Genomic DNA, 24505 nt, shown 5'->3' with positions numbered 1-24505 from the left:
GCGATGACGCTTTGTTCACGTTCATTGCTTTAGATTGGTCGTAGCTTACGGCGAGTGTTATTTTTGTCGTATATATATCTCTAATAGTTCTGTCTGCGTTATGTATGTACACTTGTTTCTTTATAATTTGTCCTTTTCCTATTGCCAAGGGCGTGCAAGAGGCTATTTTTATTTCACTTAATTTCGGGAAATTACAAACGATCGAATATACGAAACATGACAAATGAAGTAACAAATCCAATGACGAACTACACGTATACACTAATACTTGTTTGTTTTTGTTACCACATACATATCTTCTAAAGAGGAAGAAAGCCAGTATATCTAGCGTCGTCGAACTGTGAACATCTAACTATGAGGATTAATCAAGCTCGAATCATCTTTTTGCTTATCCTCGCGATAAATCTATTATGGTGTTCAAATGCTAATAATTCTACCTCGTCTGAAAAGAGCCGGCTGAAAATTCTGGCAATCTTTCCTCATATGGGCAAGAGCCATTTCTTCGTATTCAAACCTCTCATCGAAGAGTTAGCACGTCGAGGCAACGAGTTAACGGTGATTTCTTATTTTCCGAGGACCGAGAAGAACGAACATCTTCCCACTTACAAGGATATCAGTTTGGTGAATAATGAGAGTGACGTGTTTGTAAACGTTGTCGATTTGAAAGAATTTGAACAGACGATTTATATATATAAATATTTTATGAATATATACATGTTGTACAACATGAATTCCATAGCCTGTGAAAATTTAAGGCATCCAGCTGTAAAGGAACTGGGCGAAAATGGGGAAAAGTTCGACTTGGTGCTGATAGAGAATTTCAATACTAATTGTTTCATGGGCCTTGTGCACAAATTGAACGTGCCCTTCATAGATATATCTACCCATCAGCCAATGCCGTGGGCTATACATAATTTGAGACTTCACAACGAAGCCAGTTTCATACCTATGGTATTGACCTCGATTCCAAAACCGATGAATCTTTTTCATCGAACGATGAACACGTTATCGTTTTATGTCTCAACCGCGCTATATTACACATTTTTCCATTGGAAGGATCAATCTATAGTTGAAGAAATTTACGGCCCGGATATTCCGAATGTGATAACGATAAACAAGAACACGTCCCTTTTTTTCATTAACACGCATTACACCCTTCAAGGTGGCATCTCGTATCCGCCGAATACCATCGAAGTGGGCGGAATTCACATTGAATCGAAAAGAAAACCTTTGCCACGGAACATAGCCAAGTTTCTCGACGAGGCTCACGAGGGTGTTTTGTATTTCAATCTCGGCTCGATGATCAAAATGTCTACGATGCCGAAGAATAAATTGAATATATTGATCAAAGTGTTTCGTTCCATTCCTAGAAAAGTGATTTGGAAATGGGAACAGGATGACATTCCGGAATTACCTGGTAACGTCATGGTCCAGAAATGGCTGCCTCAGTACGACATATTAAGTGAGTTAACGACATTTATCTCTCTCATTGTTTTGAAATAATTGCGAGATCGAGATCTTATGTTATATTACGATATTTGGAAGTGATAGGTATAGTAGGTGATCTATCGTTGCAATTATATAGAGCAAAAACTCGATGCCTCCGGTATCTCGATGACATCTATGTTACATGTGAAAGTAATGGGTTGTATTTGATACACGATATTCGTTTTATCGAGAATCGTAATCGCGTTTTATCGATACATTTCTTTTCGATTTCACACGTAAAAAAAAAAAAAAAAAAAAAAAAAAAAAAAAAACAATTATATCTATATTCATTTATCGTGTCTCTGTTTGTAAACGAGAGTATTTAAAAAAATATTTTATAAATACTTATCCTTTGCTTCTTTTGTCGAATTTATTTCATCGAATTGTATCGTTAACTTCTATTCTCGAAGAGAATCTTTATTTGCTTTTTTCTTTATTTCCATATAAAAGAGGCATTTATAGGTACGTGATAGGTTATCTCGTTATAAGATAAAGCTTCTAAAAGTTTTGCCTCTACTGTAATAATACTCAATAATCGATACGTTTTTCATTTAAAATTGAACAAATCGAATTTAAATTATTCACGTATATCTGTTTCTTATCAAATTTATGTATCTATCATTTTTTCCTCCAATTTATTCATAAATATTGCCACGAATATAATAATTATAATAATTAAGATAATAACGAGATATAATTTTATGCGTTTCATAATGTTATGCTATATTAAATATAATATGCTATATAAAATATGCTATATTAAACGTTTTAAATACTTAATCTTTGTTCACTTAATTTGTTATATGTACATAAATGATCATCTAATGAATCTGATTTGAAGAATTGTAAAGTCACTTTATTTTTTTATGCATATTTCATATTAAGAAATCATTAATTATTCATTTGAAGATAAGATTTGCAATAAGTTATTAATCAATTCATACGTATAATAATGTATAATTTATACTTGTTCTAATCACAGAAACTTGAAACAGATTTTTCCTTCTTCGTTTAATGAATTTTTTTTTTTTTTTTACTACTACTACTACTACTACTACTACTACGATTTTCATTCGATTCACACATCTTGGTTCGATACGATCTATTATCCGGCTGGCGACACGAGCCGAGAAATCTCGAAATCGAGATTGAAATTCCGCCGGTTCCATCGAACTAATCGAAACGACACGGTCTTGGTGGAAATCGCAGCGAAATATCGAAAGCGGATTTCGGCTCGGTCGATATTTGCGATTCCGGCCCATGAAGCCGAACGTCAAATAGTTTTCAAAGTTTCAAAACGGTTTGCATAGTCGAGAAGCTTTCGATCCGTTCAAAATGATATCTATCTCGTCATTGTGATGTCTATATATCGCGTTTGATATCTATCGCCGTATAATCGCCGTGCACGTCTCGTTACGAATTATTTTTCGATCTTGTGACATCATCGCGATGCTCTCCGCACGATTTGTTGACTCGAGTTAAGACATGTTGCAAACCAAACGTTGGTGTCGTACGAAAGTGTTAACTAAAATATTCTATTTTCTCTTAACACCGATAGTAAAAAGCAATACAATAATAAAAACTCGAATGAAAAAAGAGAAAATTTGAATAAACATCGTCACCGAACACGAAGATGTTAACATCTCGTCGCAACGTGATTCCTCGTAAAACGTTTTACTACTATTATCCGACTGTATCTTGATCGTTTGAAATCTTCGAGTGTTCGGGTCGAGTCGAGTTTAACGCTTTTTTGACAACACGCAACGTTGACCGGATTCGACGTTGACAAAATGGTAATCGTCGTGGCGGAAATAGGTTAACTAACCTCTTCGCGTGGAACCACGATGGTTTAAGCGCGAGACAATCTCGAATACTCGGTCGGTCATGGCAAGGATGTTCTTTCGACGAGTTGCTCGGCCAAGGACGAGACGCGGGACCACGGGAACTCTGACAGTAAGTAGTTTCGCAGCTCTCAGCCGCTGTCGAGCGAAATGACTTTAATTAGCAACTCGCTAACGACCTGCTGGCAACATAAATCACCGTTAAAATCTCCGGTGAAATAGACCTCGCATTGTTTCTGTCGCTTTCTACGCCGTCTTATACGCTATCTTATACGCCGCAACTATATAGTCTGTAATTTGAATTGGACGCTAATCCGATTAACGTTTAGTTGCATCGATTCTTATTCGATTACCGTGCACGAAATATTTACACGGTATATATATATATATAGTTGGAAAGAAGCGAGATTTTTACATTTTCTAATACGAATCGTTTGATATTTTTGTGTAAAATTTTTTGCATTTGTTCGAATCTTCGAAATCGTTCGTTTTATCTCGAAAAGAACGACGCGTACACAGGACAACGATTACGAAACGTTTTAATACATATTTACTTCGATCGTGTTTCATTGACAAATGGAAAAAAAAAAAAAAAACAAAAATCTTCATTTACAAATGTACATAATCATCATGATTTCCCTTTTCGTATGATTTTTCTTCCTGTATGCCTATTCATTCATCAACATATAAACACTTATGTCATCGTATTGCGAGATATTGCATAACTAGATATAACTTCTTGTTTGCGCTACTATTTTTCAATCTCTTTCATAAGCTTCATGAGTAATAAAATGAAACGATCTAATGATATAATGCACTCTACGTATCGCGAAGTAGAGCTCTATAGGAATGATAATCGACGATTTCCTCGAAAGCTTCTCGAATCTCGAAGCTACTTTCTAAGTATTATCGTTCTTAAACGGGAAACGATAAGTGTTGAAAAAACGACGGTCGAATTTTTCGACGGCTCGAAGGATCGCGTAACACGAATCGCAGAACAGCCTCGATGGTCAAGATAATCCAAGCTAGAACTCTGGCTGGGTAACCCGAGGAGGCTGGAATCGATCGGCTTAATTTTATTATCCAGCTTCGTGACCGGTGTATCTTCCCCCCTCGTCTTCTTTCCGCGCCCGTCCCCCGTTCTTCGTGATCTCGATAAGATCTGCGGCTTACGTTTCTCTATCATTTACACGCACGCTTTAAAAGTGCGCACGCGATGACGCATTTTCGCGTTTTGTATCACCGGCGCTAAATCCACACCTCCAATTTTCTCCGCGTCCGGCGGCTTGAATTACCGATGGTTATACATATGTTTATATTTTTAAAATCATACTTTAAATTGGATGACCGGGAAGAGGCTACATAATACTGTTATTTAAAAATATTATTTTTCATAATAAGTCTCTATATATAAAAAAAAAAAAAGCAAATTCGTCAAACAAAAATTAACGATAATTTCACAAAATTATTCAAACGATAACAATAATAATTTGGGCACTTAGTGTGATAAACTAAATGCAAGCCATTGATAACGTAACAACGTAACAAACAAATTGAGTCGAACAACTTGTATAGACGTCGAAAAAGTGCGCCTCGTTGTGAAACGTGTTAAAAAAATCGCGAGAAATAAACGAACAAATAGACCAAAAGAAAAAAAGAAAAAAAAAAAAAAAAAAAAAAGAAAAACTTATCTATACCCGTTTAATCCGTATTTGTTTGATCGCATTCTTGTTTCCTTTTATTCCTACCGATAATTTTCAACAATTTTGTTAAACAATATAGATTATAGATTATCGGGCGCTCTGGACTTAAATTTAACTATATAGATTCTCGCGCGGCAAACTCGCGCGTATCGCCGAGTAGTTTACTTACCTACTGTTTTATCCTTTCAAGAGCGGTTTACTCGGGGAAGATCGCGTCCGCGTAAACAGAATCCGGAACACACGATACACATACGCAAACGCGCATACGATCCCACGCGTCGCGTTTGCGATCGATCTTGTCAATTCGCGTGGAACTCGCTAATGTAATTGACTTTAGAAGCAACGATATCGATGGTACCGGGTTGCTTGTACCGGTGTTGACACGCAATGCCCTCGAGTATCGTATTTAACCGTGTAACGGAAGGGACGAAACGATAGATTACATTACCGTAAGGAATAAAAGAGCGGAATCGTTCTATCGGGTGTCCCACTCTCCCGGTATCCATTAAGAAATGGGGGGTACACCTTTCTTTTCCGGTTTTACGATCCTATTGGATTAAGTCGGTTGGCGGTTGTAATGCTAACTCGATGCTTCCAGATGATACGATGATGTATATATATATATATATACATTTCCGATTCGACTCGTCTGGTTGATTTATATTCGAAGAAGACGATTCGATTAATTATCGATGAATTTAAAAAAGAAAAAGAAAGGAGAAAGGGAAGAGGATTGAAATCGTTTCGAAATAAATTGGATCGCGACGCTTACGTGTGTAATATTTTTGGTATTTAAAGAACAACCTTTATCTCTTTCCTTTTTGGAATCGCGACCTTTCGAATTATCGTCCAACGTCTAATTTCATTCTCCTTTTCCCTTTTCTTTCTTTCTTTCTTTCTTTTTTTTTTTTTTAGAGATACAGAGAAGCAATTTTCCAGACTTGCATAACTTACGATCCCAGAAGAAACAGCTCGCTACTCTCATTACTTTCGTCTTACGACCGCCTCTGCCCATAGACGACCAAATATCAATTCTCGCGAGGGGTGGGCTTACCGACGCTCATAAAAGAACGGTGTAAGCATCGAGTCGAGGAAATACCGCCGCGTTATTTTCTCGTTACGGGAAGGGGGGGGGGAAGGGAAGGACGTCGTAAAAATGTATCTCGCGGGGTGACGGAAATCTCGAAGCAAATCGCGCGTACGCCCCACCGATTTCTCTCCTCTCCGGATTCCCTTCCCTTCTCCCTACCTTCTCCCTCGATGTTGCCAGCAAAAATTCAGCGCGATAGATATCCCACTGTCACGTATCGACGCGCGCCGATGCGACGAAACCTCTCGAGAGGTTTCTGCTCTCCTTCAACCTTCGCCCTCCCTCCCCCCACGCCGAGGCGTGTAACTCCTCTACACACCTCGTCTGTACATCTGTATCCAAATCGAGAGGGGGTGGGGATTGCCGGAGGGCGAGAAAAAGGTGGCGGCGCGTGGTAATGGAATTTGACATTAGGATCGATGCCCTAGAGGAGGAGGAGGAGGAGGAGGAGGAGGGAGGTAGAGGGATCTCCTAGCGCGGAGAGACGTTGGAAGCGTCGAACAGGGTGATTCCTCGCGATAAACGCGGGCGACAAGAATTTTTCACGAGGTATTTCACGAGGTTTGGATTTATATTTTTCGCGAGAGGTTTTTTTTTACGGCCCCCTCCTTTGCCTCTCCCCTTTTATTATGGTTTCTGCCGAAAAAATCCATTACGTTCGATCTTCGTTCGGATCATCTCTGACTCGTTCTCATTCGCGAACGAGAAGTATGTGTAACAAGAAACGAGAAACGATTTCCTTTTTTTTTTTTTTTTTTTTTTTCTTGATTTTAAATTTTTTGCCTCGTTTCACAGATCATCCGAACGTCAAGTGTTACTTCGGCCACGGTGGCCTCCTCGGTTTGACGGAAGGTGTTCAGAGCGGGGTACCGATGATACTCATGCCTTTCTACGGTGATCAATATTCGAACGTTGCTGCGGCTCAAACTAGAGGCGTCGCTATAATCCTGGAATTCAACGATTTCACCGAGGAAAAGCTGAGAGACGCCGTGGATCAAATATTCAATAACACCAGGTACGTTTCTCTTCTCTGCCGATCCTATTTATAGCAAAAAGAAAAGGAAGAAAGAAAGAAACGAAAATAAGAAGTAAGCGTACATTTCTCGCGTCCCGATCGCGAATTTAAAATCCCTTCCGTGGTTATTTAAAGCGTAAATTCTTCACGTGTCACGTCCACCGTGATCCACCGTGCCAATTACATACGTCGTCTCGTGTCCGCTCACGATTATCGCTGTCGATGCATCGATGCTCGCGCGCAAAAAGGAGAGAAGGAGGGCGAGCGAGCGAGCGAGCGAGCGCGAGAGAGAGAGAGAGAGAGAGAGAGAAATCGAGGCGAAAGAGACAAAAAGTAGGGAGAGGGGGAAGGGAGGGGACACGGTGACAAAAAAGGAAAATCGTATAATCTGGCCGGATATTCGGTCCGTTGAATATCTCACGAGCTGTCCGGGCGCTTGGATATCCGGCGAGTGCATCGTCGTTGCAACACCCCCGTTAATCCGTAAACTGGCGTTTTTCCACGTACCCTCTTCCACCCTTGTCTCTTCCCCACCCACGCTCTGCACCTCTCCTTTTTCCCTTCCATCTTCGAACGGCCGGACATTCGCCCTTTTCCCCTTTCTTCCCCCTCTTCCTTCCCTTTCTTCGCTCCCTAAATTCGAGGCACGAATCGCGGAAAGAGCGCGCTCCTGTTCTCCTCGGTCCATCGACAAATACTACGGCCGGTATAGCGGCGGTCGGTCGCATGGGAAATTTCACGGCCGCTAAATGTTTCACGGCGCGAATCAACGCCGGTGGCTCGATGACGACGACCGGGGGAAACCCGGGACGAAATTAAATTCTACATTATTCAATGGGCGGCCGGATAACTTGTTAACCGCACGCGGGGAGGGCGATTGCGTTTACGCGCGTCACGAGCACGCGACGCCGAATAATTGCTCGTTGCCCGTTGAATCTTTGAAAACTCGTGCACCTCCGTTTTCGATTTTTTTCGCCCGCTGCGAGACCCGCAGAAAATGAAACGAAACGAAACGGAAATGGGATAACCCTTGCGTTTTGCCTCCGCGCATTTTCCCTTTCCCCACTGATGATGGAATAGTAAATCCAGCTCGTATTTACTCGTAATCGTAACGATATCGTAACCGACACAGAAGAAGAAGAAGAAGAAGAAGAAGAAGAGGAAGAAGAAGAGGAAGAAGTGGAAGAGAGAAAATTGAAGGGAGGGAGGGGAGAATGGAAACGCGCGTTGGCCAATTTCTGGAATGGCGAACCACGATTTAATTACGATGGCCCGGCACGCGAGTCTCGAAGGATGAAAGCGGCTTAATAAATCAGCACCGGATATGAAAGCGTTGGCAGCATCGCGATCAACGGACCCCGTACTACTACTGTGTCCTGGTAATTACGACAGGGTTGGATTTACGAGCTGGCCGTCTTGAACGGAAAGGAGGGGAGGGAGGGTTGGAACAGAGGATGCTCGTTGTCCGTGACAATGCGATTGTATCCCCCCCTCCCCTCCCCCTCTACTCCACGCCTTGAATATTAATTAATAAATAGAGCCGCGTAATTGGATGATCGCACGATTTGCACGATCGTCGTCCGTGTTACGTGATCGAAATACAGGAAGGGGAGGCGTGTGTAATCGTCCGTCTCGATCGCGACAATCGATTCGTCGGATTCGGCGAGAATTTGAACGGGTTGCTGTCAACGGGCGTTGAGGAGGCGTTGCTTCACCACGCGCTATTATTCCGTGTGGAAAATTGGAAAATTTTCGCAACGATTCGATCGTTGGCGGATCGAGCATACTGCTGTCGCGCAAGGACAGAGGCAAGGTAAACGCGGCGAGATCGGGAACGTGGCTCGCGTGCCGCCGCGCAATCGTCGAGCGCAACGTCTCATGCATGCGAGTGATATAAAATTAACCAACCGATTTGGAAACAGTGTTAGCCTGGGCGTGCTTGTTGTCGTGGCGTGCTGCCGTTTCGCCCGCGTAATCACCACTTTTCCTTGATTTATGGGCCCTGGTTTCTTGCCTTCGTTCTGGCCAACTACACGAGTTGGCCAAGTATAAGAAAGTCGTCGCGGATAAACGCCATAATGGTTGGACGATAGCCTCCGATAGGAACGATGAAAGAGATAGGTTATGGGAGGAGGGGGAGGAGGGGGTCGGTTAAACGCCCAATAATGGCCCGATCGAGATCGCGAAATTCCAGGGTAGGACAGTGTCGGACAGTGTGGCCTCCATAGATTCCGTTCCTCGGCCGCAAACCGTCATCCTTTGGTACTCTGGTTGATCGATGCGATCTTAAAACGTTATAACCAAAGTTATATTATCGTTCGCGACTTCTCGAGAGGGAAGAGAGGAACGAGACAGAGAGAGAGAGAGAGAGAGAGTTCGTGACCCGTGTCACGAACGACGTGCTGCCGCTCGTTCGATCTCCAGTTTCTCCTTTTGGATCCCACGAGGCGACGCCAAGTGGTCATTCAATCCCCAAACTTGCCCGCGCATGATTTCGCTTGTAAGCCAACTTGGAGTCACAGCCATTTCGGTGGAGATCAAACGGCGTACACGGCTACTCCTCCCTACCCTCCCCGCCTTCAAGACGATCATATTCAGCTTGTACTTGCACGGCACTAACTGTACGATCGTAACGATTCCATGCTCTCACGGTTGGACAATAAACGTCGTGGAAATTTCGTCGAATTTATCGAGCCCTGGAGACATTCCAACCGTTCTTCCAGGTGACACGACCAATTATTATCACATATACACACCTTCTTCGCACCTTCTTCTTTCCTACTCCCTCGTATCTATGATCGAAGGTTTTTCTTTTTTTCGCGTGTATAATTAGCGTTACGTTAATTTTCCATTTTCTCTGCTCCGAAGAAGAGAACGTACGCGCCGCGAACTCGTATTTAATCACGCGTCACCAGCTGCCACCATACCTCGCTCCGGTTTCTTCCGTTGATGAAGCAAGTTTGGGGGATGATATTAAACGGTACTATCGAATTCGTCCTGACTAGGAGAATTTCTCGTAGACATGATTCGTGGATACCGTCGTGCACACCTACAGTAGAAGTAGAAGTACGTGTGCGTGTGCTCGGCGAGGCGAACAAGTTGCCACACAAGGAGCCAGTAGTCGGAAGGATGGTGGGATGGAGGGTGGTAGTCAAAGTTTCGACAGTTTGTAAGGAGGTACGAGAAGGCACGCCCCTGTTCCCCTCCTCCTCCTTCTTCTTCGGTTACGGCTCAGGGATAACATAGTGCAGCTCCGTCGTCAACTTAGCTCCATTCTCCCTCTCCTTCCCTCTCCTCTGATCTTTTCCTTTCTTCCATACTCTCGTCCTCTCCGCTTTTTTCCACCCATCTTTTCAGCCCGTTCACTCTGCTCTCTCTCTCTCTCACGCCTTTATTGCCCCCCTTCTTATTCTCCTCCTTAACCCTTTCGCTTCAGTTTCACGAAAATTCCATTCGCCCCCGTGCGCTCGTTTTCCGGGACATCCCCTAGCTGGATTTATTTTTCGAGAGGCAGAGGAGATTCTTATTCCTCGCGCGGCAGAAGAAGGAGGAGGATACCTTCGTTTCTGCGGCTTCGACGACAGTGCTTGGCCGCACCTGTTCGCTCGTAAGGGACGAAGTAATGGCCGGAGAGGGAAGAGGGGTGGATGGAAAAGCGATGGAAAAGACGGAAAATATAGGGGATATATATATATATAGGGGAAGAGGAGTGGAGAAAGGAGTGGAAATGAACGCAAGGTCGGAGGAGACGCTGCGTAATGACGCGTGGAACGTCCCCGCGTGGGACGAGAAAGTAATTGGACGCTTGCCGGGGACCCCTTTGATGAATGGGGCGAACGTTGGGGAGCAGTAGAACGCAGCCTCGCCGAAACCTCTGATCGATGCTTCTTAAAATGGAGGACCGGTTGCAGATTCCTCCAAGATCTTATTCGCGGTGCCGAAGAGGATATCGTGGACGACTTTCGAGAGAAGGTTGTGGAGAGAATTGGACTCGTAATCTCTTTGTTTTTTTCGGGAAGGGAATTTGGAAGAAATTGGCGTGGTTGGAAACGAGAATTTTCAAGCGCACACGCTTGTAGAGTACCTCGATAAGTTAACTCGATTTAGGCGCAAAGTTCGATGTCGTTTCCCCCCTCGGATGACCACGCGTCGGATTAAAAACTTGCTTATTTGCAAATGGAATTTTCGCGTCTGCTGGTATTACATTTACCAGGAATATATTCCGTTGTGGAGTTATAGTCGCGGGGCAAAAAGCCGGCTTTCACGGATCCGCTGAATTTCATTATTTAAGTTACGTGTACGGGTACAAGTGTTTGAATAATGCATTCGGCTCGATGTACATGAAAGCCGCATTTAGAAACCGTCCTAATACAGACGTTCACCACCACCGTCAACCTAACATCTTTATACTTGCTCTCTCTCTCTCTCTCTCTCTCTCTCTCTCTCTCTCTCTCTCTCTCTCTCAATAATGATTCGAACGTCGTTTCGATAATAATTGATAATTGGATCGTACGTGGCCCCTTTGAACGAGATTCGGTTTCCTATATTTAATGCATTGCCGATCCATCTATAAAACGTGGGAATGGGAAATTTCTCATTAAGAAGGCGAAGCTTTCTCTCGCCGGCTTGAAACGTATCGAAAATCTTCAAGAGGATACCCCGAAAAGACTCTGTAAGACTTTGATCTCGTTTCCGAGTTTCTCTTTCGTACGGTCACCCCCGTTTCCAACGAATGCCTTCCCGCTTTCTTCGCCGCGTTTTCTAACGCTGTTCAAACGACTTATTAAGCTCCATGTATACAAGGAGGAGGGGGGTAATCTCGAGAGTCGCCTTTGATCTTATAATAATCGAAACTTCCGAGACGGATTCAATTCTACTCTCAGTTTCTCTCTCTCTCTCTCTCTCTATCTCCACCCGTCCTTTCTTCTTCTCCTTCTCGTCTCATTCAACCAAACGGGATTTATCTCGTTGAATGAACGTGCTTTACCGAAATTCGTGTTCTCGACCATTTCACCAACGCGAGAAGAGAGAAGGGAGAGAGAGAGAGAGAGAAAGAGTAGTAGCGTTGCCACGAGAATCGAGCGAGATTAAACTGTATTCGGCTCGATGTCAAACGAACAACTTTTCTTCTCCAAGCGTATTACGAATTTTATCCTCTTTTCTTTTTTTTTTTTTTTTCATTCCTCCTTCGTGGAACCGCAATTTTCCTCCCTTTCGTAAAATGTACTTTTCCATCCAGATATAACGCGTATCTTTTCCTTTTCCTTCTCTCTCTCTCTCTCTCTCCTCTCTCTCTCTCTCTCCGCGCACAAAATTGCATATATGTTTATTCATTGATACGCGCGCATCGATATACGCGATATACTCATAAACTTATAAAACAAGCATCGTGGATGCATTATTATTATCTCGTTTATTTGCATTGTTTTTTACATCGTTTGTTTATTTGTTTATATATCCTCTCTCTCTCTCTCTCTCTCTCTCTCTCTCTCTCTCTCTCTCTTCGTTTATTTATCTTATCGGCCTCGGCCTTAGAGTTTCCAGATTTTTCGTTTCCCCTCGCGATTTATTATCAAGTCGCGCAAGTCCTTGGGCGGGAAGGGAAGGGAGGGGAATTTTTCGAGGACGCGAGAATCACGTATGCCTCGCTATATACACCTCTCTCTCTCTCTCTCGGAACAAAGCGTCGAAACATCCAACAAGGGAGGGAGGAAGGATAAGATTTCCGGATTTAGATCTGGTTTTATCACACATCCCCCTCCTTTTCACCCACTGTCGTTCCTCGTGGACGTCGAAATTTTCTTCCATCGAGAGAGACCATCCCGCTCCCTCCCCTCTCTCCCCTTACTCGGGCGACTTATCGAGTTACAAAGACGTATATCGTCGGGAAGCGATTGGATTTTCCCAACCGCCGTCTAGCACCCGACCGGAGGGGAGGAAGAAGAAGCCTCTGGGAAACGGGATCGGGTGTTTTATATACACGCGCATGCATCGATACAGGGCGTTTCATTTTCATTCCAAGATGAATGCGTATGTAGAAGGGGATGTCGATGGAGGATGAACGCACGATATTCAAGGGACGAAAGTTTTCTGCATTGGGATCTTAATCGATCGTCGCGAGGGAAGAAGGATCAATTACGGGCGACTGGTTTACCGTTGCACTCGTGTGTCGCTATTCATTTGTTACAATGTTTCCGTTTAATTTCTGCTTAAATGTGTGTGTATAAAATAAAATAAGTAAGTAAAAAGATACATAGACTTTCACTGATCAAGGGATCGAGATGCAGATAAAATTTATCTTATATATTTATGTTGTGTTGTATGTTATATTTTTGGATAGAAAAGTTTTTTCTAACGGAAGATCAATTTTCTTTATTTGATTCGTGGTATAATCTCGTGATAGAATTTTTATCCGAACTCTTTTATCCGTGAATCTGAAAAGTCGGTGAGGTAATTAGAGGGTTTTTAAGATCTCGTGCTTTTATCATATTTTTAACGGTTAGGTTTTTGGTTGACGGAAAAAAGTTTCTTTCAATTTTCTTTCGTTTAAAAAAATACTACTGATCTATGTAAGTCTTGCTTAGCATATTTGTTACAGATAGTTTAGGTTAGGTTAGGTTAGGTATGCCTAATTATCGACACGCGTGTTATTACCGTTCCGAGGAAATCGACCGAGAAAAACAGGAAAGTTTCGATTCTCGCTTTAATCATCTCGCTTGAAGATGACGGGGTGAATTTCAGTCGCAAGTTTGATTTTACCAAGTTATAACAGGTATGTTGAGCCGAGACTCTGGGGAGAAGTCGTGGATCGAAAGACGTGGATCTGCGTTAAAGGCGAAATGTAAATGATCCGGGTGTTGTTTTAATTAATTTGTAACGAAATGTTCCTCCCCTTTTCGCTGCATTTGCATACGATCGTTGATGTTTTTGTTGCTCCAACGGACGAAATTCGACTGGATGCACAAAGATAGAAATATCACTTGAATCGAAAATATCGGGAGGAGGACGATTTTTCGAGAAAATTAATACGAAAGATATATGTACACATATATTTTTTCATATTCCACAGAATATATACATATATATATATTTCCAGAGCAAGTTTCGCCCTCGACTATTTCACCGCTGTTATTGCCCGAAATCTGCCAAGGAATTTCGATAGCGAAGTACGAATACGTAGATTTTACGTACATTGCCCCGCCAGCACGCGATAATTTAGAATCGTTGCCCTGGACAGCCGCAACTTTATGCATTTGCGCCGCTTGCCAACGGTCCCGCCCACCTTTCGAACTCGAAATACTTATTTGAAAGAGTAATCGGGCCGGAACACGTCTTCGGGGGATCGTTCTTCCGGTTCGCCGTTCAACCGGTCGGTCAAGAGACTCCTCCTTGCGGTCTCGTTTACTTAAAACGAGGAGAAGAGGCGGTACGAAGCCTCCAAACCAACAGCTTCGATTCGCGAAATTACACATCCTGCGCTCGTGCAATCAGATTCCTTTCCCATTTTCACCACCAAATTATACGCGCAGAAACGACCTTTCTTCCTCTCTCTTTCCTCTTCCCCATCCGTTTCCCGGGTTGTTTCTTGTAAATCCCTCGCGATCACGTAAAAGCTGGCGGATTATTAACGTTGCGACAACGCTATACCGATATACCGCAAGCGATTTATAGAGATATCGATCGATAATCAATTACCATGATAATTAGAAAGAGGAACCGAATGTTTGAATTACTCGAACACGAATGTTCCTCGATTGGTCGGCAATCGGTGGATAAATCGGCCACTAAGTTACCCCCTCCCCTCCCTCCCTCGCAGCGCAAATAGATCCAATGCGAGAAACGGGGTCGCCCAAATATTTGCAATCAATTTTCGAATCGATGAACCGTGTATATATATATATATATACACATGTATGTACAGAGTGGAAGAAAGGCGAGTTTTTCCGCGTAGGAAATTAAGGATTTCCGTATCCTCGTCGAATAGGAGAGAGACAGGTTTGAACAAACGTTTGAGCACGCCTGCGGCCGTGAGCCGCGTCCGGTGGATGGGTAACGAAAAGGGCCGGTTACCGTGGGAACCGGTTAATCTTTTTCTCGGCCCATAGGGACGTAAACCGGAACGTGACCCACGGGACAGAGTAACGGGATGGGTAAACTTTTATTAAAAATCTAATTGGATCGGAGCTGAGAGAGGCCTTGCGAGGCCATTTCACCGGATGCTGCACTCCTTTCTCCCGTTCTTTCTTCTTCTCGCAGCGATAAGTACGCGTCTAAGCGTGGATCCGGAACTCCCTCTCCTTCTCCCCCTCCCCCCTTTTTTCCCCTCTCTTTTCTTCCACGCTTTGTAATGCGATCATCTCTTTTTTTCTTTTTTCGAGAGAGAGAGAGAGAGAGAGAGAAAAGAAGAGATCACGAGTAATTTATTCAACAACGATCTTTTCACAATTGTTTCAACAACTAAAATATAGAAAAGTTTCGCGCGAATAATTATTTACAAAATTTTACGCGCATCGTTATAAGAGGGGGAAGGAAAAAGATCGAGCTACGCGATTTCATTATTATCTACGATCCCATTTTCTTTGTATTTTCGAGGGAACGGGTTAAGAAAAGAGGATTTTTTTTTTTCTTTTCGAGAAAAAGGAAGAGATCGCAACTAATTTATTCAACAACGAACTTTTCACAAGGACAAAATGTTGTAACGTGTATCGTTCGCGTTGTAGGAAAGAGATCGAGCAATTTCATTATTATCTACGATCCCATTTATTTCGTACCTTCGAATGCACGCAAGTAAGATTATTCGTTCGGATCGAAGGAGGATCTTTTCTCGAGATCAACAATTGAAATATAGAAAAACTTCGTGCGAATAATTATTTATTAAAAATTTTACGCGCATCGTTGTAAGAAGGGGAGGAAAAAAGGATCGAGCAATGCGATTTCATTTATACATTATTTTGTATCTTCTTGAGGGAATTTCGAATGCGCGCAACGGGAAAGTGAAAAAAAGAATAAATCGCAACTAATTTATTTAACAACAAACTTTTCACAAGGACAACGATTCATTCAACAATTAAAATGTAGAAAAATTTCGCGCGAATAATTATTTACAAAATGTTACGTTTATAGGAAATTTTTTTGTACCTTCGATTGCAAGTAAGATTATTCGAATCGTTAGGGAAAGAGGATTTTTTTTTTAGGGAAACGGTCCAGTCCAGGTGATATATACGTATATATACATATATTCGCGCACGGTTCGGCCGCTCATTGCCAGAGAAACCGCGCGTTCGAAAATTAACGGGCGCGTATGTCAAACGCGATATCCCGTCGCGTAACGCGCGAGCGACTGTAATTGAGGATTTAAACGTTGTTTGTGTCAGGTGCGAATGAAACATACCCGGTGTCGGAGTTTTCTGTTTCTGGCCCAATTAGTCGGCCGGCCGTAGGCCATGCGCCGCCGTTTCGTTTAAACGTCCCGTGCGCGTGTTACACAGTTTTGCGGCCGAGATAACGCGCCGATTATTCGAGCGAGCGAGCGGAGGAAATCCGAATTTTCGAATTCTCGATCGTACAGACGATGGATTCGATCGACTCGAATCCTGGTTAACGAGAAAATCGTGTCGTCGTTCTTCTGCGGCGCGCTATTATCATTGCATAGCGTTCCTTGGTACGTTAACCCTTCCACTCGTGTATCCTACATTTTATTATTGTTACATTAGTAAATGTTTGTATAATATAATTACGTGTAATTCTCTTGTTATTACGTCGATTGGCAATCTTCTTAAATATAGATAATATAGATACAAGTGAAGCAAATTGCCGCTTTAAAAGCTCAGTTGAGCTTATCTTCGATGGCAGCCAATATTCCATGCCTTTTTTTCTCCCCCCCCTCCGAAATAAGTTAATTACCGTTGTAACGGATAATTTATGTGCAAAATTAGAAATAGATATCTCAACGGCAACGAACTGTCAACGAGAACCGAACGAATTTTCCTCGATCATTCTCTCTTCCCTTCCACTATACGAAGATTCCACTTTTTCGAATCTTTCGTATGCAGATGGAGAAAAAGAAAGAAAGAAACGCGTGCCAGAATCGGTGAAGAATCTTGCTCGATCTCCTCGTCCTCTCATCTCGGAGATTTCACGACGGAACGCGATTTGTAACGCGATCCGAAATTTATGGGTTATAATTTAGAAGACGGGGCCGCGAGAATCCTGAATAATGCGGCGGAAGATAAGTGTACGTGCGCGAGTTCGGTTACGCCGGCTAATTGGCCGTTCGAGAGGGAGAGCAAGCTTGCCGGCTCGCCGCGATAACGTTACAAGTCGGGAAGTAAGTTGGCAAGGAGAAGGAGAGAATGAGGGAAGGCAGAGAACCGATGGCTGTGGCGGCGCAGGGTGGCCGAGAATCGTAAAGTAACTTCGAAGGAATTACGAGGGGACGAAAATTACTTTTCTCGCGGCGGCCCCCCTCCGAATTTCCTCCACGAGGAGGGGCGAAGGACAAGTTTGAAAAATCCTGGATTGCCGGGAAATTACTTTCGTTTCCTTTACTTTTCATTCAGGATCGTCGAGTCCTAACCTTTCGCCAATAATTTTTAATCGCGCGATTATTCGCGCATTCGTTTCCTCCAAAGAATTTGCAGATTTAACGAGACGAACTAAGGTTAAAGAGGGGCCAACGAACTTTTTCAAAAATTTGTGACTCTTCGCTTCCTTTTTCGCGAAAACGACGATAACACGCAATTATTATTCGTAACTTGTCGTCCTTTCCAAAGGGTTCGAATCGGATTCAGCGAGATGAGGATGAAAAATTTCGAAATTACTCTCATCCATCGATCGGATGGACGGAATTACGAACGTTGGACGACGTTGGATGCTTCGATTAATTCGTTGGTATCGAAAGAATTTGCAGATCTAGATAGATGGCGAGATCGTGAACGCAATTATTCGCGATTATTGTTTCCAAAGAATTTGCACGGATGGTAAAGATAAATGGATAATCTACTATGCTCTCGTTTATTATCTCGCACTATACTCTTTTCGCATACACATTTTTTTTCCACCTGGTGGTCGAGCAATCCCTGTTTCATCCTATTTTCGCACCTATTTTCGCTCTAGTCACATCGGCGAATACGTTGGTAAAGCCGGATGAAATAAACATCCTTTTTTACCTTTGCACGCGTTTCTACCCCTTTTCCACGGTTTGTACACGGTTAATTAGACTGTAACGCTTGCCGCTGCTAACGGACAATTTTTTTTCCCCCTTTTTTTTTTTACTTCCCAGTTTGTTAATTCTTGTTCCCCAAATATCATCTCTTAATTCCGCGCCCTCGTTATTTCGCCCTATACGCCCACCCTCCTTAATCTTCTCCTCGGTTCTGTCTAATAATATCTATCTAGGAGAGAGAGAAAAAAAAAGGGAGAATCTAAACTTTCCTTCCCAATCTTCTCCCCCCAGATTAGAAATAAATTAGATCATTTCTAACTCCGTGTATAAAACGAGTCGAGTAACAAAACTACTTGGCTGAGAGTAACCAAAGCGTGTTATATCATCCGCGTTTATTTTTATTTTATACCGCATAACCCCGGAGAGGTAACGGGAAATCAAAGCGGGAGAGAACAGAAGGATTTTCGTTTCGACAAACAATCGTGTATTATTTACGAATTTACGATAAATGTTCGCGATGAAATGTTCGAATTTCGAGCGAATTTCGCATATCCCACACGAATGGAGTAGAATCGAGTAATTCACCCGCGTTCTCCTTCCGTTGGAGCATCATTCTTTCCCCCCACCGCCCCGCAATTAGAATCCTCGAACCGAGTAATTCTGGTGGCGGGCGGATGAGTTGTGCGGGCGCGCGGAGTTTCGAGGCCTCTCCGCCACGAGGCCTCCCCCCTTTTGATAACGTTACAAGTCGGAAAGTAAGTTGGTTCGTAACGTGTCGGGGGTCGAGAACGATCCGAGATATCGCGGGAATTACGATCCCCCGGAGATACGGGGACGGTTGCAAAGTGCAACTTTCGCGACATCTGCCTTCCGACTTTCTCCCGGCTAAATAATTTCCCCGATAAACCTCGTTCGATGAGAAGGAGGGATATGATGATCGGTTGCGGAGCAAAATGTCTTGCATTTGTTCGAGCAGCACATTCGCGTTGTATATTTTCTTTCGAGTTTTTACGAGTCAAAGGCAGGAGGGTACGTTTATAACACTCTATATAATTTTTCTTCCCCGCGTTGATGAATTGACGCGTTATCGTTTGCCATCTTGCGTTTGAATAAATGGATCCTTGAAAAGATGGAAATAAATAATTACGAGGTTTATCGTAACGATAAACGATTGTTAAAATTTATATATACATAGATATATTCTTTTCCTATCGTCAAAATGAATCGAGTTATTTACGCGCAACGAAGCAAGAGAAAAGTGATAAAACGATATATAAAATTTCATAATGTTATATATATATATATATTGTACACAAAATGCAATAAAAACGAACGAAGGATTTTTAAATCGAATTTTTAAAATCTATCCGTTCGATATTAATATTGTTTATAAATATTTATGAATGCATCCGGATATGTTTCGATTTTCTCGAAAACAAAGCTGTCGTCAAATTTTCTTCTTCTTTTTCTCTCTTTCTTCGACTTCTTTCTTTTATCCCCCTTCTCTCTCTCTCTCTCTCTTTCCTCCAAGTAATTCTCTCGTCGATACATGGAGGAATGCAACCTGGCGGAAATAGCGGATATCCCCGGAATCGAGCGATAATCAGATTCGAGATATTGCGAGCGATACATCTTTAATGGCTCCTGACGGTATTATGGGGGGGATATATGTGGAGCAAGGGGAAGGAAGTGACATCGAGCCGACGGCGAGTCATCGATCTTCGATTATCGTGTCCCTGTCGAATTAAACGGCGCGCGAGCTGCCAAACAGCTGTGTGCGCGCGTTTCTCCTTTTTCCACCCTTCCCCCCCCCCCCTTCGCGTCACGATAAATTAATTCCCTTGGCGCTACGTCTGTCCGACACCCTCGAAAACACCGTCTGTGTCCTCCTCTCTCCTCCCTCCCCCGCCGCCGTGGCGCGCGGGCGGCGACGTCGAACGCGCTTAAAATTGATGGTTAATTCAAAACCACCGCGGGGCTGCGACTGAATTTGACCGAGGCAAATAACAGGAGGGGGGGGGAGGAGGAGGGGTTGATTCGCGGCCCGCAGCTGTAAACACGAATAATGGAGAGTACCGATTGGCAAATTGTGTGCTCCGTCCAGGTCGTCGAGGCGGACACAACCTCTCTCCCCTCCTCTCCTCGCCCATTCGTCGCGCGTTCCTCTGCCCTTGTCCTCTGCCCTTCTTCCCCCCAACTTTTTTCTCCCCTTTTTTTTCTCCGCACGCTTCTGTTTCCGACACGAGTCCTCTCGCCAACGTGGCGCGGCGGCAACTGTACGGATGGATTCGAGAGGACCGGTGCATTTTCCTCCTCCTCGTTTCCTCCTCGTTCTCTGGGCGAACGATAAACGCGCCGTTAAAAAGCTCTCTCTCTCTCTCTCTTTCTCTCGGCAGACATTTACAAAGTATCCCGAGGCATCTTTTTCCCGTACTCCCCGCGATGTATCGAGTGGCGGGATCGATCGAGGTGTATCGCATGAATTATTCATCGAATATATATGTATAACGGGGGGGAGGAGGAGGAGGAGGGTTTGTGTTCTGGGGTGGCTCGAGTCGAGGATAGAAAAAATGGAAAAAAAAGAAGAAAAAAACGAACGCGATGACTCGACGGTAAATGGAAAAGCAAGCAAGTGTCCGATACGGGTGAGAGAGCGTGTCACGAGGGACACGAGCCTCGAGTTGGTTATCCCTTCGTCGTTTATTTGAGCTTTGTTCGTTTGCTTATTCGTTTATTATACTCTATTATTTATTACACGATTGTGGACGAAATTCTTCTGGTTGTGTTGCAGGTATCGAGAGAACGCCAAGAGGCTCTCGAAAGCTTTTAAGGATCGGCCGGCCAGCCCCCTGGAGACAGCGATATGGTGGGTCGAGTACGTGGCACGTGGGAACGGTTTGCCGTACGTGAGAAGCGAGGCGGTAACCATGCCCTGGCACGAACGTTACCTCGCCGACGTGCACGCCGTCCTCCTACTGCTCTCTTTGCTCGCCCTTTACGCCCAATACAGGGTGGCAAAATACGCGTTTGCCTGCGTTCTTTCGAGATCGGGGAACGTGGGTGGTAGTGGTGGTAAAAGACGAGCGAGCCTTCTCTCTAAGAAGAGAGATTGAAGTCTTGGAATAATGAATAATGCGAGGAGACGCATCTCGCGAGATGGATACGATGATGGATGGTGTTTGTAAAGCACGTATACGAGACTATACGAACGCGAGAGTATACGAATGGAATAGAAGAAAAACAATCGTGCAAATATTCTTTTCCTTCCTTTTATTTCTTCCTTTTCTTTTCTTTTTTTTTTTTTTACCCAAGATTCTCTCCAGTTTTTCGGAAAACTAGCGAGTCGTTCGTTCGGAACGACTAGCTCCTCCTCCTCCTCCTTCTATTCGAGGCGAATTTCGACCTCGAGTATTGTTTGGATAATAAGCCAATCACGGAGCCTTTTTCAACGCTCGCTCGCCCGATAAATTAAATCATCAACGTCTGGAGGCGGCGCGTGTTCGTAATTCCGATTACGCTGCCCGACAGACCCCGCAAGTCTGGCCAATTTTCGCGGATGCTCCCTCCCGCTCGTCCAACTTCTTTACAAGAAAGGAAGGAGAAAGAGACAGCGCTGGAAAGGGAGAAGACGACAGCGTTGCGAAAAAAAGGAGAGGAGAGCAACTTTGGAGAAAGGAGGAGAGCTTTGCGGGCATTACCCGGTATTTCCCAGGTGGCCGAATCACCGACTGCGTCAACTGGCTTCGGTTCCCGCAACAACGGCAAAAGGGAACAACGAGGCTTTACCGCGACAAGGAGGCGGCTGCATTGGTTGTGGAGCCGCGTTCACAGATAACACGGAATCGACGGTGTACCGTTTGGAACGAAGACGGTTGGAGAAGAAAAAGAAAACTAGCTCGACGACGACGACGACGACGACGACAACAAAGATGGATCGCGTCCAACATCGGTGGATTAAACGAGGATCGGATGTTCGCCCCTCGTTTCGTTCGCGTCTCCGTTTTTCCTTCGCCGGTTACACCCTCGTTCCACATGGATTTTCGCATGGATAAAGATAGATAGAAACGCGCGGGGTGGATCCGTCGAGATTCCCTCGACGAGATAAAACTTGTTTCGATATTATTGCCATCACGAACGATTAATCTTTAAAAGAATATGGAGGGAGGGGAGGCTCGATTCGATCGATTTCTCGAGTTTCGTCGCCACTCGAGAAATATTGCGATGGGATGATACGATATATTTCCAACGAATTCTCTCCGTCTACCTGCTCTACTCGCTTCGATTCAGATCCCCCCCCCCCCCTCGAGGCATTGAAGTGGCCGGCCCTGGGAGAGCACCTAATGCATCAGAGAACGGAGTTCCGTGGTCGCAGCCGGATCCCGTTTCAACGGATTGTTTCGTGCTTGCGCCAGATTGCGTCAAATATTTACCTGACAAAGTTTACGCCGCAAAATGCGTCCGCGAAACATTATTCCACGGGAGAGCGTGGAACACGCAGCGCGCGGATTACTCGGCAGTGACCAACTTCGGTTTGTCGTTTGGGACGGGCTGTGGAAGAGAAGGACGGAAGGATTTTCTCGGTCGTTGCGGTTCTCTCCTCCGATTCTCGTTTTTCCTTTTTTCCCCTCCCCTTCCTTCCCTTATTCGATGTTCCGTTCCAAGCTTTTACGAGTCGAGAAAGCGACGATCGAGAGAATCGAGAAACTTGGTTCTCGCGCGTAAAAAATAAAAATTCCCCTTGCTTCTGGAATTCAAAGGAGCGGTGATCGTCGTTGTTTTTCGAAAAATTTGAGAGGGAGGGAAAACTCGGCCGGTAGCTTCACTCTGCGACGATATTTACCGATGGAGACAGGAGAGGAGAGAGAGAAACAGAGAGGAAGCCGAGGATGCGTTGGAGGTATCCGTTTCAAAGGGGGAAGTTTCCTTGCAAACTTCTCGTCTCTCTCTCTCTCTATCTCTCTCTCTTTGGACGGACGCGTTTTAAAAAGCGATTCGAGAAGGAGAGGAGGAGGAAGAAGAAGAAGAAGAAGAAGAAGAGGAGGAGGAGGAGGAAGAAAAAGAGAGGAACTAGAGGGGGAAAAAAAAGTCGTAGTCGTACCGGTGTACTTTTTCGCTGGCGTAATGGAATGTAAAGTTCCCGATTAAATTGCGTCTTTAAGCGATCCTCACCGGTGAGATATTTTTTGTAAAAATACAGGCCGAGTAACTGAGAAATATCGTTAGCCCCGATGTCCCTCCCCTCCTCCTCCATCGTTGCTCGCCGAGTTCAAAAACCCATTACCCCTCGTTCGAGATACACGGAAAAGCGGGATTGCCGGCCACGCCGTGTTGTCACAGGAAATATTTTTTCAACTTGTATCCCGGCCTCGAAACGCAACATCTCGATCGGTTAAGACGATCTTCGATCTGGGATAAGAGGAAGATTCCACTTCGAAATAAAAATTACGATCGTTTTCTTCTATCGTAATGGTAAAGAAAGAAAAGAAAAGAAAAATGTCCGATTTCTCTTTTAGAAACTTTCAAATGTAATGAAATCGATCGATCTCGTAATAAATAAATATTGGAGAAATTTTAATACGCCAATTTCTTACTCGCTAGATTTGTTTGTTTCCATTATAAGCACAGTATATGTTGTTATTCCCAGGGATAAAATTCCTGTTTGAACGTTGAACGTTGGCTCGTCTATGGTGGTAGAGACGCGATACGCGGAACGCTTTAGCGGAACATTCTCCGCCTCGGTCGAGGAGCATTGAAACGGGGAGCGTTATGCTCCCCGTATGAATGGAATTCGAAGAAAGGGCGGTGTGCGTTCCGAATGATGCGTTCGAGGGGATGAAAAGGGGGCTTACCCCGAGTTTACGCCGCGTCATTTCGCGCTCGCTTTAACTTGGCTGATTGAATCATGAACGGGAAACCGCCCCTTTCCTTCTTCCTTCTCCGCTCATCCTCCAGGGAGGTGGGTGGATGCTCTCTCTTCCACGGATTATATCCGTAATGGCAAGTCGAATGGAAAAGGATTCGTCTGTCTCTTCCTTCGATTCGATTCTCTGCTCGATTTGCGTTCCAGAAGAATTGTAAGAAAAAAAAGAAAAGAAAAGAAAGAAAAACAAGAAGAACAAAAAAAAAAAATATCGTAACGAAATTATTATCGTCTCGATATAGCGCGACTTAAACTTTCAACCGATAAATAATTCGAAATTTAAT

The 24505-nt window shown here is 43.9% G+C and overlaps 1 protein-coding gene across 1 annotated transcript; it reads left to right on the top strand.

The window, feature by feature from the left end:
• Nucleotides 1-152: 152 nt before the first annotated feature.
• On the top strand, nucleotides 153-23876 carry LOC100870565 (UDP-glycosyltransferase UGT5). The gene is made up of 3 exons (XM_003690015.4): nucleotides 153-1462; nucleotides 6918-7137; nucleotides 21093-23876. The coding sequence occupies exons 1-3, from the start codon at nucleotides 355-357 to the stop codon at nucleotides 21412-21414; spliced, it is 1650 nt and encodes a 549-aa protein (XP_003690063.2). The 5' UTR covers nucleotides 153-354; the 3' UTR covers nucleotides 21415-23876.
• Nucleotides 23877-24505: the final 629 nt, after the last annotated feature.

This window comes from Apis florea, unplaced genomic scaffold (genome assembly GCF_048593485.1).
Source record: "Apis florea isolate Af1SG1 unplaced genomic scaffold, ASM4859348v1 contig_2293_pilon, whole genome shotgun sequence".
Lineage (NCBI taxonomy): Eukaryota > Metazoa > Arthropoda > Insecta > Hymenoptera > Apidae > Apis > Apis florea.
This window is presented reverse-complemented; position numbering and strand designations above follow the sequence as displayed.